Source organism: Natator depressus, chromosome 14 (genome assembly GCF_965152275.1).
Source record: "Natator depressus isolate rNatDep1 chromosome 14, rNatDep2.hap1, whole genome shotgun sequence".
In the NCBI taxonomy this organism is placed as follows: domain Eukaryota; kingdom Metazoa; phylum Chordata; order Testudines; family Cheloniidae; genus Natator; species Natator depressus.
Window position 1 is genome coordinate 7,935,725 of NC_134247.1, and position 13,489 is coordinate 7,949,213.

Sequence of the window (13,489 nt, forward strand, 5' to 3'; positions counted from 1 at the left end):
ACTTTTCACTACCTAATCTTGTGTTCATTTTTACCGATATAATAAAAGGAGAAAACAGGGAAAAAAATGCTTACAGGCAAAGGCACAGACATGACCATATTTCCTCCATAGACAGCAGGTACGTAAAGAATACTTGTCCCAGTGTGAGGATCTATCCTTTGAACAGGACTTGGAGATTTCCCCAGGTTGGGGTGAGGTCCAAGAGGAGGAGGAGGAGGAGGAGTATACGCTCTGATAGGATTTCCAATTAGGACAGAAGGATTGGGCTGAACTGAAAAATAAACAAAAAAGGAAAACAAAGGGAGGAAAAGAACATGAAGTACTTCAATGACTTATTTTTTTTCCCTTCCAAAAAAGGACCCTTCTTTACAAATTCACTGGGTAAGTCTTTATACAGAAGAATCTGATACAGACAGAGAGAGCATTAATCTAAAATCAATATTCTTTCCATACGTTTCCGCAGATCCAATACACAAGCTAAGTTTTAGTGAACTTCTGGGACTGGTAGAAAGCTGGGGGAGAGGGTGGGGGAGAGGAAGGAGCAGGGGGAGTTATCTAAAAGCAGAGGAAGAGGGTGGGGGAGAGGAAGGAGCAGGGGGAGTTATCTAAAAGAGAAACTCCCCAGTGAGCACCATCTATACATTTTTACTTAAAATTTGACATGACTGTTAAGGTGGCCAAATGACCTGTACAAATTGCACACATTACAACAATACAACCCTGGTTTACTTCTTCACTCTTTTAATAGGGACTAGAAATGCCTTTAAAATTAAAAACAAATACATATAGGTCTCAAGTCACTGTAGACTACCTGGCGAGAATATCATGATTCAGTAAATTATAACTCTGAGTGGATCCATATATCCAGGTATGTCCAAACTATGTTATAAAACAGTTAGAGGACCATCATTTTATACCATGATTCCCTTACACAGCCATTTTGCAAGTGTAGATAGGCTCACACACGAGATTACTGTATCCATTCCCAAGTGGTGTATAGCATGGGTTTCAGACACAAATCCTCTGCCACTGGTCAGGGAAACTGTGGTAGAACCATAGTAGCAACAACTATGTTGCAACAAGGTTGTACCTAGGTTCTAAAGTCAGCATGCAAAGTGCATACAATGAGAACCCAGGAGTTACCTAATGTCTACTTAAAGTATGCTGAGACATCTGCTGCTGAATTCACATAAGGAATAAATTACTTTCATAGACATAATGGGCCTGATCCTCCCTTAACACATACAGCTGTATAAATCAACATTAACTTCACTGATGTCAAACTAGTAGAAGCATAGGAGAATCAGTCCCAGTTTCTCCAGAGAAACAGTAGACACTTACCAATTCCATCAGTTTGAAAATGGTCATTCTGATTATGATGATGACCCTTGCCCTTTAATGAAAAAAAATCATAATGACTTACTTTTTTTTACATGTTTAATGCAGACCAAACACAAAGATAGTTCTTTATTTCAGCACAGTAATAGTCAAGTAAATTAAATATAATTACAGAGAAGAGGTTGGAAAAAACAGCAAGTCTACGACTCTTCTCTTGAGTATTTTTACTTGCCCAATTCCACTGGTTCAGTACTGTTCCACCAAGGCCAGTACAAAGTTCCATTAGTAAGCACCTCCATTTCACAGTGCACTCTGCCCATCCTTCCAATTCCCACTGCCAAACCTGACTACTAAAACGGGGTATTCAAAATTGCACTGTCCCTAGTCTTGCAATATTTGAAATGCTCCCATTTCTCCCTTTTTCCAAAGAAAAAGATATAGATTTGCTTTATTATTATTGCTTGAAACGGGAACTACAAGCAATTTGATACATGGATTTGAAATGACCAGTTTCACTCCAGCTTCTGTAAGTACTTCTGCCTTTGCAGGGTCTTTAGGATCTTATGATATACACAGCATTGGGACACAGGTTCTCTGAGGATTTGATATCTTCTTTGGCTTCAAGTTAAAATTTTAGAACAGAAACACTTGTCAGGATAAATATTATTGTTATTATTATTTTGGTTTGCCAGCTTTGAGTACCTTGATCATCTACAAAGAACAGATAAAAGAACAAACTTTTCCATCATCACAGATGTGCAGGGAGAAAGCAAACAGCTGTTACCAACTTAATTTATTATTACCAGCTCCCCTTCATCAACGCGTGCACATGCGTGCACACCTGACACTCAAAAACGGGTTTCCAAAAGTGTCTAGAGCTTTAGAGCACTCCCTGGGAGCTAATCTCTAAACAGTAACAGCTATCTTCACACAAAAATTATTTACATAGATTTTAAGCTTTGATACTTGATTTTCAGTTAGTTTGACTTTGTTTGTATACATTACATTTACATTTTGCTGAAGGGAACTTTTGATTATGTATTCAAAAGACATGTATAATAAGGGCTAAGGAGCTAATCCTTATTTGTATAATTTGTAGGACAAGAGCACTTTTAAAAACAAGAAGGCAGTTACTTACATAGGAAGGCTGAAAATAAAGTAAAGAATAAGCAAAAGGCCTGTAAAAGCTGTACGTATGTAAAAGTCTGCTAAATGTAAATAATGTACTCAGGCAGCCATTTTAGAAACTGACCGGAAAATCCAACACGATCAATTTAAGCATTGTTCATCAAAGGCTACCTCCAGACTAGGAGGTAGGGGTGTGAGTATAAATAGCAGAATAGTGGCAGTGGAGGTATGGCTTAGCAGTACTGAATACCTACTCCCCTGCAGGTCTGTATTCAGCCTCTGCTGCTGCTACCCATGCTACCACAGCTACACGGCTATTTACACTCCTGCTAGTCCACATCAAGCTAGCGCAAGCATGTGTACACAAGCAGGGGAATCACACTCCTACTTCATAGCGTAGACGTAGCCAAAGGGACGGCAGACAGTAGTGCTAGCATAATCCCTTTCTTCTACCGCTCAACAGTATATATCACATTTTATATGTATTGCAAAAATACTTCCCCAAGTCAGAAACATTGTACGTTATCGCTCTTGAGATTGTCTATGCTGCAGTGAGGGGAGATGCAGTAGAAGTGATGGGCCAGTCAATTGCTGCTAAGCTATGCTGCAGCAGTGGAGGCGATAAAGCATGGCACCATGCACCCTGAATGATAATCTGAGATCCTTTCAGGCATTTTCTGTTAGTCACCCACCCCACCTTTTGCAATTCTTTATCAGTTGCTTCGTCTTTATCCCCCTGGTATCTGCTACCCAGAAGGGATGACAGAGCAGATCTACAGAAGGTCTGGAACAGCAGATCTTTGGGATGAGTTCTCCTCTGCTGGGTGTATTTTACATTAGAAAGGGAGGCTACATTCAGCGCTATCACTCCTACGTGTTAATGAACACTTAGGCATCAACTGAAGAAAGCATCTAAGCACCTGAAATCAACAGGACATGCACACGCTCAAAGTTAAGCATATTCCTAAGTTCTTTGCTGAATAGGATGCTTTTCTGAATCAGGAAATGCACTCTCAAATTTAAAATATTTTTTAAAACCTATTTACTTTACTTGCCCAGTAGATAAGTCTAGGCAGTTTTCCAGTTGTCTAAGTATAGAGACAGGTGGATTTGACAAATGTTGACCTATGCATAAAATAGATTAAAGAACAGTGTCAGACTGGTCTCTGATTTTCTTATGGTTTTTTGGATTAATATTATTTTTCAAAAGAAAATTATTTATTTTTAATAGTTGTGTTTAAGCAAACAAAACCCCAGAAGCTTTTAAAAAGGGCTATTTGTATACTAAGAGACCTAATACCAAATCACAATTTAGTCAAGTTTTGTGCCTTATCATCACCCATTTGTTGTTTACATAATTCTATTGCTGTATTGGTTTATGCTGTCAATTGGTATCAGATGGTCTGTTATATGCCCATAAAAGTTCTGCTTGACCTAACAAACTTGCTATGCTTTGTAGCAATTGCTTTCAGGGACCGTATTTTCAAAATGTGGAAAGGTTGTCTCCTTTGACTAAGATTCTGTATGTAACTGCATCACATGGTGATTTTTTTTTTTAAATTTACAGTGCAGTTCTATACACGTAATGACTCTGTACAAATGGCACCGTGGAGCTCTCAATGGCTTCTGGATTAAATTTACAAATAAAAAAAAAATAAAAAAAAATTTCCCCTACTTCCCCCAATAGAAAACCAACCCAACCTGAGAGCTGAAAGTCAAGCCAGCTTCTTTCTGGTTTGTGCAGCATCACCATTAATAAACACAACTCCATTGCCTTCAGTTAGGTTTCACATTAGGCCTAGCAATTCTGTTGATAATGCACATGCCTGTACAGAATCCAGCTAACTCCATATTAGCTGTTTTGGCCCTGAAGGGGTCACAGATGTAAAAAACTTATTAAAAACTATTAGCCAGGATGGGCAGGGATGCAAAACCATGCTCTGAAGTGTCCCTAGCCTCTGTTTGCCAGAAGCTGGGAATAGGTGATAGAGGATGGACCACTTGATAAACTACCTGTTCTCTTCATTTCCTCTCAAGCACCTGGCATTGGCCACTGTCGGAAGACAGGATACTGGGCTAGATGGACCAATGATCTGACCCAGTATGGCTGTTTGTATGTCAAGGAAGACATTTTATGCTGAATAAGCACTGGGGCAGATGTAAGAAGGTACCAGTTTTACAGAGTCACTTTTCAGCGTAGATCACAGTTAAGCAATACCTCTTGAACTGCACAGATATCCATAAACTCAGTACAGAACAATTCTTGGGGACTAGTCTTCCTATTTCTTCAGTAGTAGAAATACATCAGCATCATTCAGGTCTCCAGCCTCCTCTCCACTAACAACAATCAATGTTATATTTTAAAAGGCCTAACAAAAACAGAACTAATCACAGGCTTTTAAAACTTGAAGGGAAAAAAGGGGAGGTTTATTACTTATTGTAGTTACTTCCTACGTGTGTTCAAGTATTATCTGCTTACTTTACTCCTGTCATCTCAGATGACAACTTGTCAACTATGTTCAGATGGAAGAGCTCTTATTACTGTGATGATGTAGGTGGAAGAAAGATTTTCAGATTTTCAGTTATAGCCTTGACGGTAATTAAATTTGGCCTTTTGATGAACAGCAATCATCAGTTATGCTAAATAAATACTGTATTTCAATACAGTTAAGGCAAGAAGGGACCATTATGATCATCTAATGTGACCTCCTGCAAAATATAAGCCACTGAATTTCACCTGGTAATTTTTGCACCAAGACTAAAAAATTGTGGTTATTGTCACACGGGTTCCTTGTTCTCCCTCACTGGCCTGTCTGTATCAACCTGTTGTCTCTTGTCTTAGACTGTAAGCTCTTCGGGGTAGGGACTGTCTTTTTGTTCTGTGTTTGTACAGCACCTAGCATAATAGAGTCCAAGACTGGGGCTCCTAGGTGCTACGGTAATACAAACAATAAAAAAATGAATGAATGGTGGTTGAGCTAGAGCATATCTTTCAATAAGAGATCCAATCTTGTCCAGCCCATGCTATTGATAAATAAATACCACCTTGTAATGAGGTCTAGTGCCTGCTTTTGAAATTGTTGAAGGCCCCTTCAGCAATTGCATTGACACCATCAACTGCAAGTCTGTATATGTGTGGAAGCTATTTTAAAACAACAACCAGCCCAATAAACCTTTTATATCATTTCTCGACAGGTATTTCTACCTTCACTCCCACCTCCTGACAAACTTCATTACCAGTTATGCTTTACCTTCGGTGGTGATTGTTGCTGTTTGTTGATATTTGCAGAATGCTGCTGTCGCAGAGCCCGAGGGATAAACTCAGGTGCCAGTGGATTCAACACATAGGTTTTCTTTAACTCCAAAGCCTCCAACTGAGCCTTGATCTGTTCAAACGTGATACCATGGAGGCTCTCATTCTCGTGACACAGGGCAATAAACCTCTCCCAAAATTTCCTATGGAAATCAGTTAGAAAGAATAAGATTTACCAACTCAGGTTATAGTTAACAGAGGTTTTACACAGCAAAGTACAGTTTGTATTTTTCCTACATGTCCATCTTACACATCATGCCTCCAATTCTGCAGTGAGATCCAGGGGCTGGGCCACACATCCATGCGGAGCCCCAACCACACAGTAGGCATAAGGGTCTGTCCAGGCAGATCAGACTCCAGCCCTAAACCTATGTCATATCATTTCTGATTCCTATACCTATGTCAACATAAAAGCAGAGACTGCACTAACCTGGAAATTTTATAGAAGAGCAAACACAAACACCACAGACTCTATTAAAGCTCAAAAAGCCAAGTGCTCTACAAAGAAGATTAGTATCATTATCCCCATTTTTTCAAATAGGGAAACTGAGGCATGGGGGGAAAAGTGACTTGCCCAAGTTCAGGCAGCAAAGCAGTAACAGAGCCGGAAACTGATTTCAGGTCTTCTGAGTCCCAGTCCAATGCCACATCAACCAGGCTATATTGCCTCCTCTGGAAGAAGGAAGTTGTCACTGACAGGATCAGAATTAGTTTATTCACTAATATCCTTAGCAGTGTTAAACTGCAAAGTGCAGCTGTACTCATGGCCCCAAGCCCTCCCATTCCAAAGAGTCCAACCCCAGTGGAGGGGGAAGGGTAGAGGCAGCATGCCCTACTCCATTAACTGAGGCAGGTGGAACAATATGACCCTGAGTTTTTACTGGTTTTCTTGAAGTAACACTACTAAATACAAATCACACAGTATTTGTCTGGTAGCAATAGTGGGACAAAATATGGAAGGACGGTCTTGCTGTTAAAGCACAGGATGGTGAGTTAGAAGAGCTAAATTCATTTCCTGGCTCTGCCACTGATTCACCACATGACTTTAGGCAAGTAACCTCTTTGATCCTTGGTTTTTCCGTCTGTAAAATGGGGTTAACACTTGCCTACCTCCCAGGTATGTTGTGAGGCTTAATATGTTAGTACGTGTAAAACACTTGAGATCCTTCAATGGCAGGTATAAATGCAAACTGTTCTTATTATAATACTTTGTATATTTATAATAGGGGTTTCCAGGTTCATGTAAGAAAAAGGATTGTATTATTTTCCCCTATAGTGCTGTAATTAGCTTTTTTTTTTTATTAAATAGCTCAATAAATGATCATTTCAATCTGTCATTCCAATTTCTCAGTGTGACTCATGTAGAAGTCTACTCTTTTTTTTTAAACATATGTGACAATATCTATTGGTAAAACATTTGATTTTAGAAATTCTATCAACAAATACTTTTTCTGAAAAGCAAGCAGAACATGGGTCAGTCATTTTCCTCTGAAAAAATTTAAATCTGTCATTGTTTAAAAAACACAACACAACAACAACCAGGATCTTATCTCCTTTAATCAAGGAAAAATTATTAAATTATCTCCTTCAAGCAATGAAGGGGAAAAAACTACATTAGACTTTGAAAAGATGAAAACCCTAAAAGGCACACTGAATAATAATCCGTCTCTTTAATTTTCATTTTTTTGGTAAGTGATTAAAGACAACAGGCTGACAATATTTTACACTCGTAAATGTCTGCTGACAATCTCAGATTGATTTCTGTACTGGAAGGTGTTGAAAAAATGGAAGGCCTGTATAATGTATTTCCATTATTCATAAGCAGATTGGGGTGCCTGCTTCTTCTGGTTTTTCCTGAACCTAAGGTAACAAGAACTATAGTCATATGTAGATCTTGAAGTGCTTTACAGAAGATGGGAAATATAATTAATGCCCGCTTTACAAATGAACATCCCATGAGGCCATCTGAATGAGCAAAAAATTATTTTTAAAAACAAAAGACTGTGCCTTCCTGGGCAAAAATCTGTTTGGCTCTTCCGTAGGAGAGAGAGGCCAAAACACAAGTGTTTTGTGTAGAATGCACAAGTGTTGTAGTCCCCCAAAACCTGTACAACTGACATTCTGCAGGTCTACTGCACATTGACCTGCAAAAAGGGTTCAGGGATCAAAGTTCCTTGATCCACCTATGGCCACCGGGCATACAGAGAGGAGCTTAGTGGGTGGTCACGTTAAAGGAGCAGAATCTGCCAGTTTTGGTCAATAAATGGGGGAATACTGCCTTTTTTGTTCTATATTTGTACAGCACCCAACATAATGGGGTCCTGGTCCATGACTAGGGCTCCCACATGCTGTGGTAATTTAAATAAATAATTATAATAAAAAATGAGTTCTAAAAGCAACGAATGCTATAGGACAACGTGAACGTGATGAACCATTGCTCTGCATGCACTGTGGAAGGCAGAGAATCTGACGCAAGAATGGAAGAAGCACAGATAAATCCCGTTATCTCCAGAATTTTCAAGAGAGGAGCAGTCCTAGAGTGAAAATCTAGCCACACTGAAGTCCATGGCAAAACTCAGGTTGACTTCAATGAGGTCAGGATTTCACCCCACATAGGTGAAGATGCAGAAAAAAAAATAGCAAAGCTCCATTTAGTTCCAGTGGAATTAACATTCCAGATGCTGGCTGAGTCTTTACCACTGGTATATTTCTCCATGCCCATGTATGACACGGAACTATTTTATCGCAGCTAGGAGTCTAGACTTTATAATACCCAGGCATCCTAGATATTTCAAAATATTTTTTGAGCAATTTTATTAGAAAATGAGTTGATTAATGGGGTGACACACTGTGTATTTGCAGATGGATAGTTTTCCCCCACACCTTGTCCAACACCTTTTGCTTTTAATTTTATAATTACCCTAGTGTTGATGAAAGAATGAACGAAAAGATTAATACTGCATTTAAAAATAACTCTGCTCACTGTCTAGAGCCAGAGATGGAGAATTATTCGCACAAATACACATTTATTTAAACCCTTTTCATTTTATTTAGCCTGTTCAGAATGGCAAAGCACAAGAATAAACCAGGCTAGTCATACACAATTTCTCATGTCATACCTCACCAAGTTTAGGGAATGTTTTGAAGCATCGGATCAGAAGTGCTGGCAACTGTAACAACATAGGAAACATACTCTATTTGCTACCCCTTGTCTTCTTCTGCAGTTGGCCTTTTAAGGAAACAGGACAGGCAATCAGCCTAGTTCCAGGTGGCAAGCTCACCCAGCCTATGGCAATGTAGATCCTAAGGAGAGAAGCCACTGGTTGACCAGTGCCATTCGCAGGCGAATCTGAGGGAGGACAAGTGTCTCTCTTGCAAGACCACAGGAATAGTTACTAAGGGTAGGTCTACACTACAAATTTACAATGGCGCAGCTACACCGCTGTAGCATGTCTGGTGAAGACGCTCTAAGCCAATCGGAGAGAGCTCTCCCATCAGCTTAACAACTCCACCTCCACAAAGAGGCACTAGCACTGCCTACACAGGGGTTTAATGTCGGTATAACTACATTGCTCGGGGTGTGGATTTTTCACACCCTGAGCGACACTTATATCGAAGTAAGTATGTACTGTAGACCAACCTGCACACACATAAGAATTTAAAATAGCCATTCTAATGCCAATCTTTCGCTGTGATTTCATGTAAATGAGAAGTGCTCTTTTAAATTTCACTATATAGATGACCTATTTTCTGCAGGAGCATTAAGTCATTTGACTGTAAGGCAAACACATTTTGCAAGTATTTAAGTGAGCATTAAACAACAATATGGAAATATTTCACTGGGATGCTATAATGACAGAGCTCTCTGTGATTAATCAATGCAGTCATCAAACCTACCGCAAAGCACTAGAACTCCACTGAGGCCCATGCACTTTTGTTTAAAATGCACCAAGCAGTCTCCCTACACATGGAACACTTGTACTGGGATGTAAGAACAGAAAATAAAACACTGCCATCTCTGCTTTGCAGTTGCTCCTGAGTTTAAAGGGAGCGTCTGCCAAACAGCCCTGTCTAGTCTGCCTGTAATATACAGAAAGGCAATAATTACCCGGGGCTACTTCACATAGCTCTCTACAACTACAGCTACAAATTCCTGACTCACTTTGACAGGTATTAGAATATTTATAAAATTCAAGAACTTTCTAAACTTTTTTTGAGGTCTGTTTTTCTGCACAAAATGTCACTTCTTCCAGACTTCTGAACTTCTCTTGTGCTAAAAAAGAACTCACTCTCTCTTAATAGCAGAGTGCCCAAGCCCTACAGCAGGAGTTTCAAACAGTAAATATACAATTATTCAGTGAAACAAGGCAATGGCATATTAAAAGCAATGCTCAAGACACATCTTCTTGATAAAGTTCCCACACATTGCTTCCTTCTTAATTAAAGAACTTTTGGTTGTGTAAGTTTTGCACAGAATATACATAAAAGCTGTTGGTCTTGGAAAGGCAGACTGGACCATTAGCTGTCAAAACTGCAATTTAATGTCGGCCTAGGCCTACATTTTCATAAATTTCAGACCCTTTAAAGGGGCCAATTTCTAAAAATGTGTTGGGACAGAGTGTACCTCTGGAACGTATCAAGTTGGGCACTTAAAAAGTTCAGAGACCGAAAAACACTAGTCACTTACGAAATTTGAGCCATAATGCTTTGCTATCGGGACTCAAAGGGGTCAGAATTTGGGTCTCAAGGTCTTTCTCAGTACCCTGCACCAACAGAAGCTGGAGAATGTATGGATGAACTGTATGCATCACTTAAAAATGATGACTCTTGAGCCAATCAGCAGGCCACATAATGGTCTGTGGTACTAATGGATCCAAGAGCCTTGGCCCCTTACTGAGCAAACCCAGTGTGTCCCAACAGCCCACGGTGGGGCAGAGAAGTATCTGAAACAGACCGATTTCCTTAAATGTGATGACCAGGATCTTTTCCAATACACCACGGGAGAGAACCAGGAACCTCCAGAGCTGAAAACATGAATTGTCTCTGCAGCTTGAGCTAGAAAACCAAGCCCTGTAGTTGGGAGTTGTAACAAACTCACATCATCTGTGGCTCAAGTACGAAGGAGTATGGGTAACAAATGCTGACCAGTGAGTTACATAATCAGGCATGTTCAAAAATGCAAGCAAGAAACATGGATGGTACAAATAAAACACACAAAAATCCTTTTGATTTTAATAACCTGTTAGCAGCAATAAAGAAAAGGTTATTTTCATGCTGTCCCCTTAAATAAGTATTTAAATTCAAATTATATTTTAATAAATGTAGTAGATAAAGGTTTGGTTTCCATTTTCTAAATAAAAGGTATTTGGGCTTCTCTGAACATCTCCATGAACATCAGAAGCATTGTAATAGAGAGACACTGCTCAGGAAAGTGAAGTCAATGTAAAGGGACAAATGACTTACACACACACACATACACACACACTTTTGCTGCATTGTTATAGCACAGTCAGTGCAGCATTTCTTCTACTTCAGAAGCAGGCTTAAGGCTCTATCTCTGACCATCTTAACATTTTGCCCCTTCCATAGAAAGAGAACCCTTTGAAGACAAAGACCTTTACATCCGTAAAATGATTGTTTAAATCTCCTACCATTTTTCACCTTTCCTTATTCATGTCTTCAGGAAGTTCATTTATTCAGCTCCCATTTGGCTTATTCTAGGTTTACAGAGAATAGCTAAACGATGGCTTTGTGCTTTCCACTTTCATATGACTGCCATGATGTTTCACACAAAAAAAAGTTAAGTAATAAATCATGCTATTTTTCAATGCCCAAATTTAATTGCAGTATTTTTATTGACATGCAATGTTATAATAAGCACATTAAAAACAGCTGAAAATGAAATGTAGGGTCTTGAGCTACTAGTATCAAGTACAAATTACAGAATTAGCAAATACAGCAAGAATGCTTTGTCAATTACCCTTCATTACATATAGAAATGCAGGCTCTTGAGCAAGTAACAAACAGCTACAATGTGATTTTGGAGGACACATTAAGAACCAAAGATGGGTCGACCCTGACTGAACACTAAAGATCCTGTGGCACTTTTCCTATGAGTAGAGGCCCTTGCATAAAGTTTTCCCGCCCTTACTATCTCACTCTTCCTCAGCTGGTTACCCTCACTACACCTTTGCCTTGTCTTTTCTTCAGTTTGAAAGTCCACATCAGGCTCTGCCAATGCTGCATTTCAGTTTCCCCTACCTAAAAACATTTCAAAGGAGCAGAGTCCTAAAAGAAGATACTGTTTTCAACCATACTGAAGTCACTTCTTTGTTGGACAGAGAAGTACCTTAATTTGGCATTCTGTCTTTTGGTGATCATATCTCTGCTACCTTCATGTTCAATTCACAGAGATTTTGTACTTGATGAAAAGAAAAGAAAAGAAAAGAAAAGAAAAGAAAAGAAAAGAAAAGAAAAGAAAAGAAAAGAAAAGAAAAGATTGCCATGTGCTTAATAATGCTAGTATCCCATTTAGACTCTGAAGTTCACCAAGATAGATGAAAGGTGACTTCTCACCTTTACTGGTGTTATTGTTTGGAAACACAAAAACGTGCCACCATAAATCCAACTACTGAAAAAACAAAACACAACACATCCTTTTACATCACCTGATTTACACTACTAGAAACATTACAAACTACACTATTACAAATCATTTCCACTTAAAAAATAAACAATTCCCTCCATTAGCAATCTTCCAAGGTAACACAGTTAAACAACACTATCAGTTCAGAATATACACTATACACAATAAACTGTTTCAAGATAACACCAACTCAACCTTGCCAACAATCAGAAAACATCAATTTCTAAGGACTCTGCATGGCTGGCGTTAAGAATTGCATGTTTAGTATAGAAGAGAAGGCATGTGTGTGGTGGAAATGGATGGTATAAATATGGACAAGGTGAAACCATAGTTGTAGACTGCAAGGGATGGATGAGAACTCAATTAGTGTCTTCCTGGCTTTTTACCGATGGTGTGGCATCACCTGAGCAATTTTAACTGATTTTAATGAAGGTTTTGTTTAGTGGAATATATATATAAAATGGTGTAAAAATTATATATGCTTCTCCAATTAAATTTTTTAAATGCAACTCATTTGCCTTTGGAGCCTAAAAAGCAGACCAGTTTTACTTAGTCCATAGATTGTACTCAAATGTATAATATTCACTAGCACTTCTGCTACCCCTGTTTAGCCAAAGAACACATATACTGTACCTGCATCTTCCAATGGAACATAAAGCAATTGGGTCTCCCACCACAGCTACCAGGGACTGTGCTCTTGTAATGGCAGTGTTGAGAAGTTTGTAATTGGACAGAAAACCATAATCCAAGTCCTCTGTTGAATCCTCCAGTAATTGTTCCTTCCTTTTGATCGGTGTTTGCTTGTGTTTGCACGTATGCCGTGTTCGCACTGTGCTGAGAAACAAAACTCTAAACTGCTTTCCTAAAGAAAGGAGAGATGAAAGTTTGAGATAATTTTAACCATTTTCAGATGTAAAGCAACCAAATCACAACACTTGCTAGACAGATATCAGAACTTGACATTTTATATGTAAGTAATTCTAGAGAGTCATTAGTTACTCTTCATGTAAAGAGCTTTGTGCAAGAATAAGAAGAGTTTAACATTTTAAAATGCATTATGAAGA

The 13,489-nt window shown here is 38.9% G+C and overlaps 1 protein-coding gene across 4 annotated transcripts in view; it reads right to left on the minus strand.

Annotated features, from left to right (window-relative positions):
• Positions 1-13,489, minus strand: part of HELZ (helicase with zinc finger) — a 150,688-nt gene that overhangs the window by 34,599 nt on the left and 102,600 nt on the right. For all 4 annotated transcript variants that reach the window (XM_074970577.1, XM_074970575.1, XM_074970578.1 and 1 more), the window contains 4 exons: positions 13,059-13,287; positions 5,718-5,922; positions 1,342-1,393; positions 75-271 (listed from right to left, as the gene is read on the minus strand). In XM_074970577.1, coding sequence (XP_074826678.1) covers positions 75-271; positions 1,342-1,393; positions 5,718-5,922; positions 13,059-13,287 — 683 coding nt within the window. The remainder of the gene's footprint in view (positions 1-74; positions 272-1,341; positions 1,394-5,717; positions 5,923-13,058; positions 13,288-13,489) is intronic.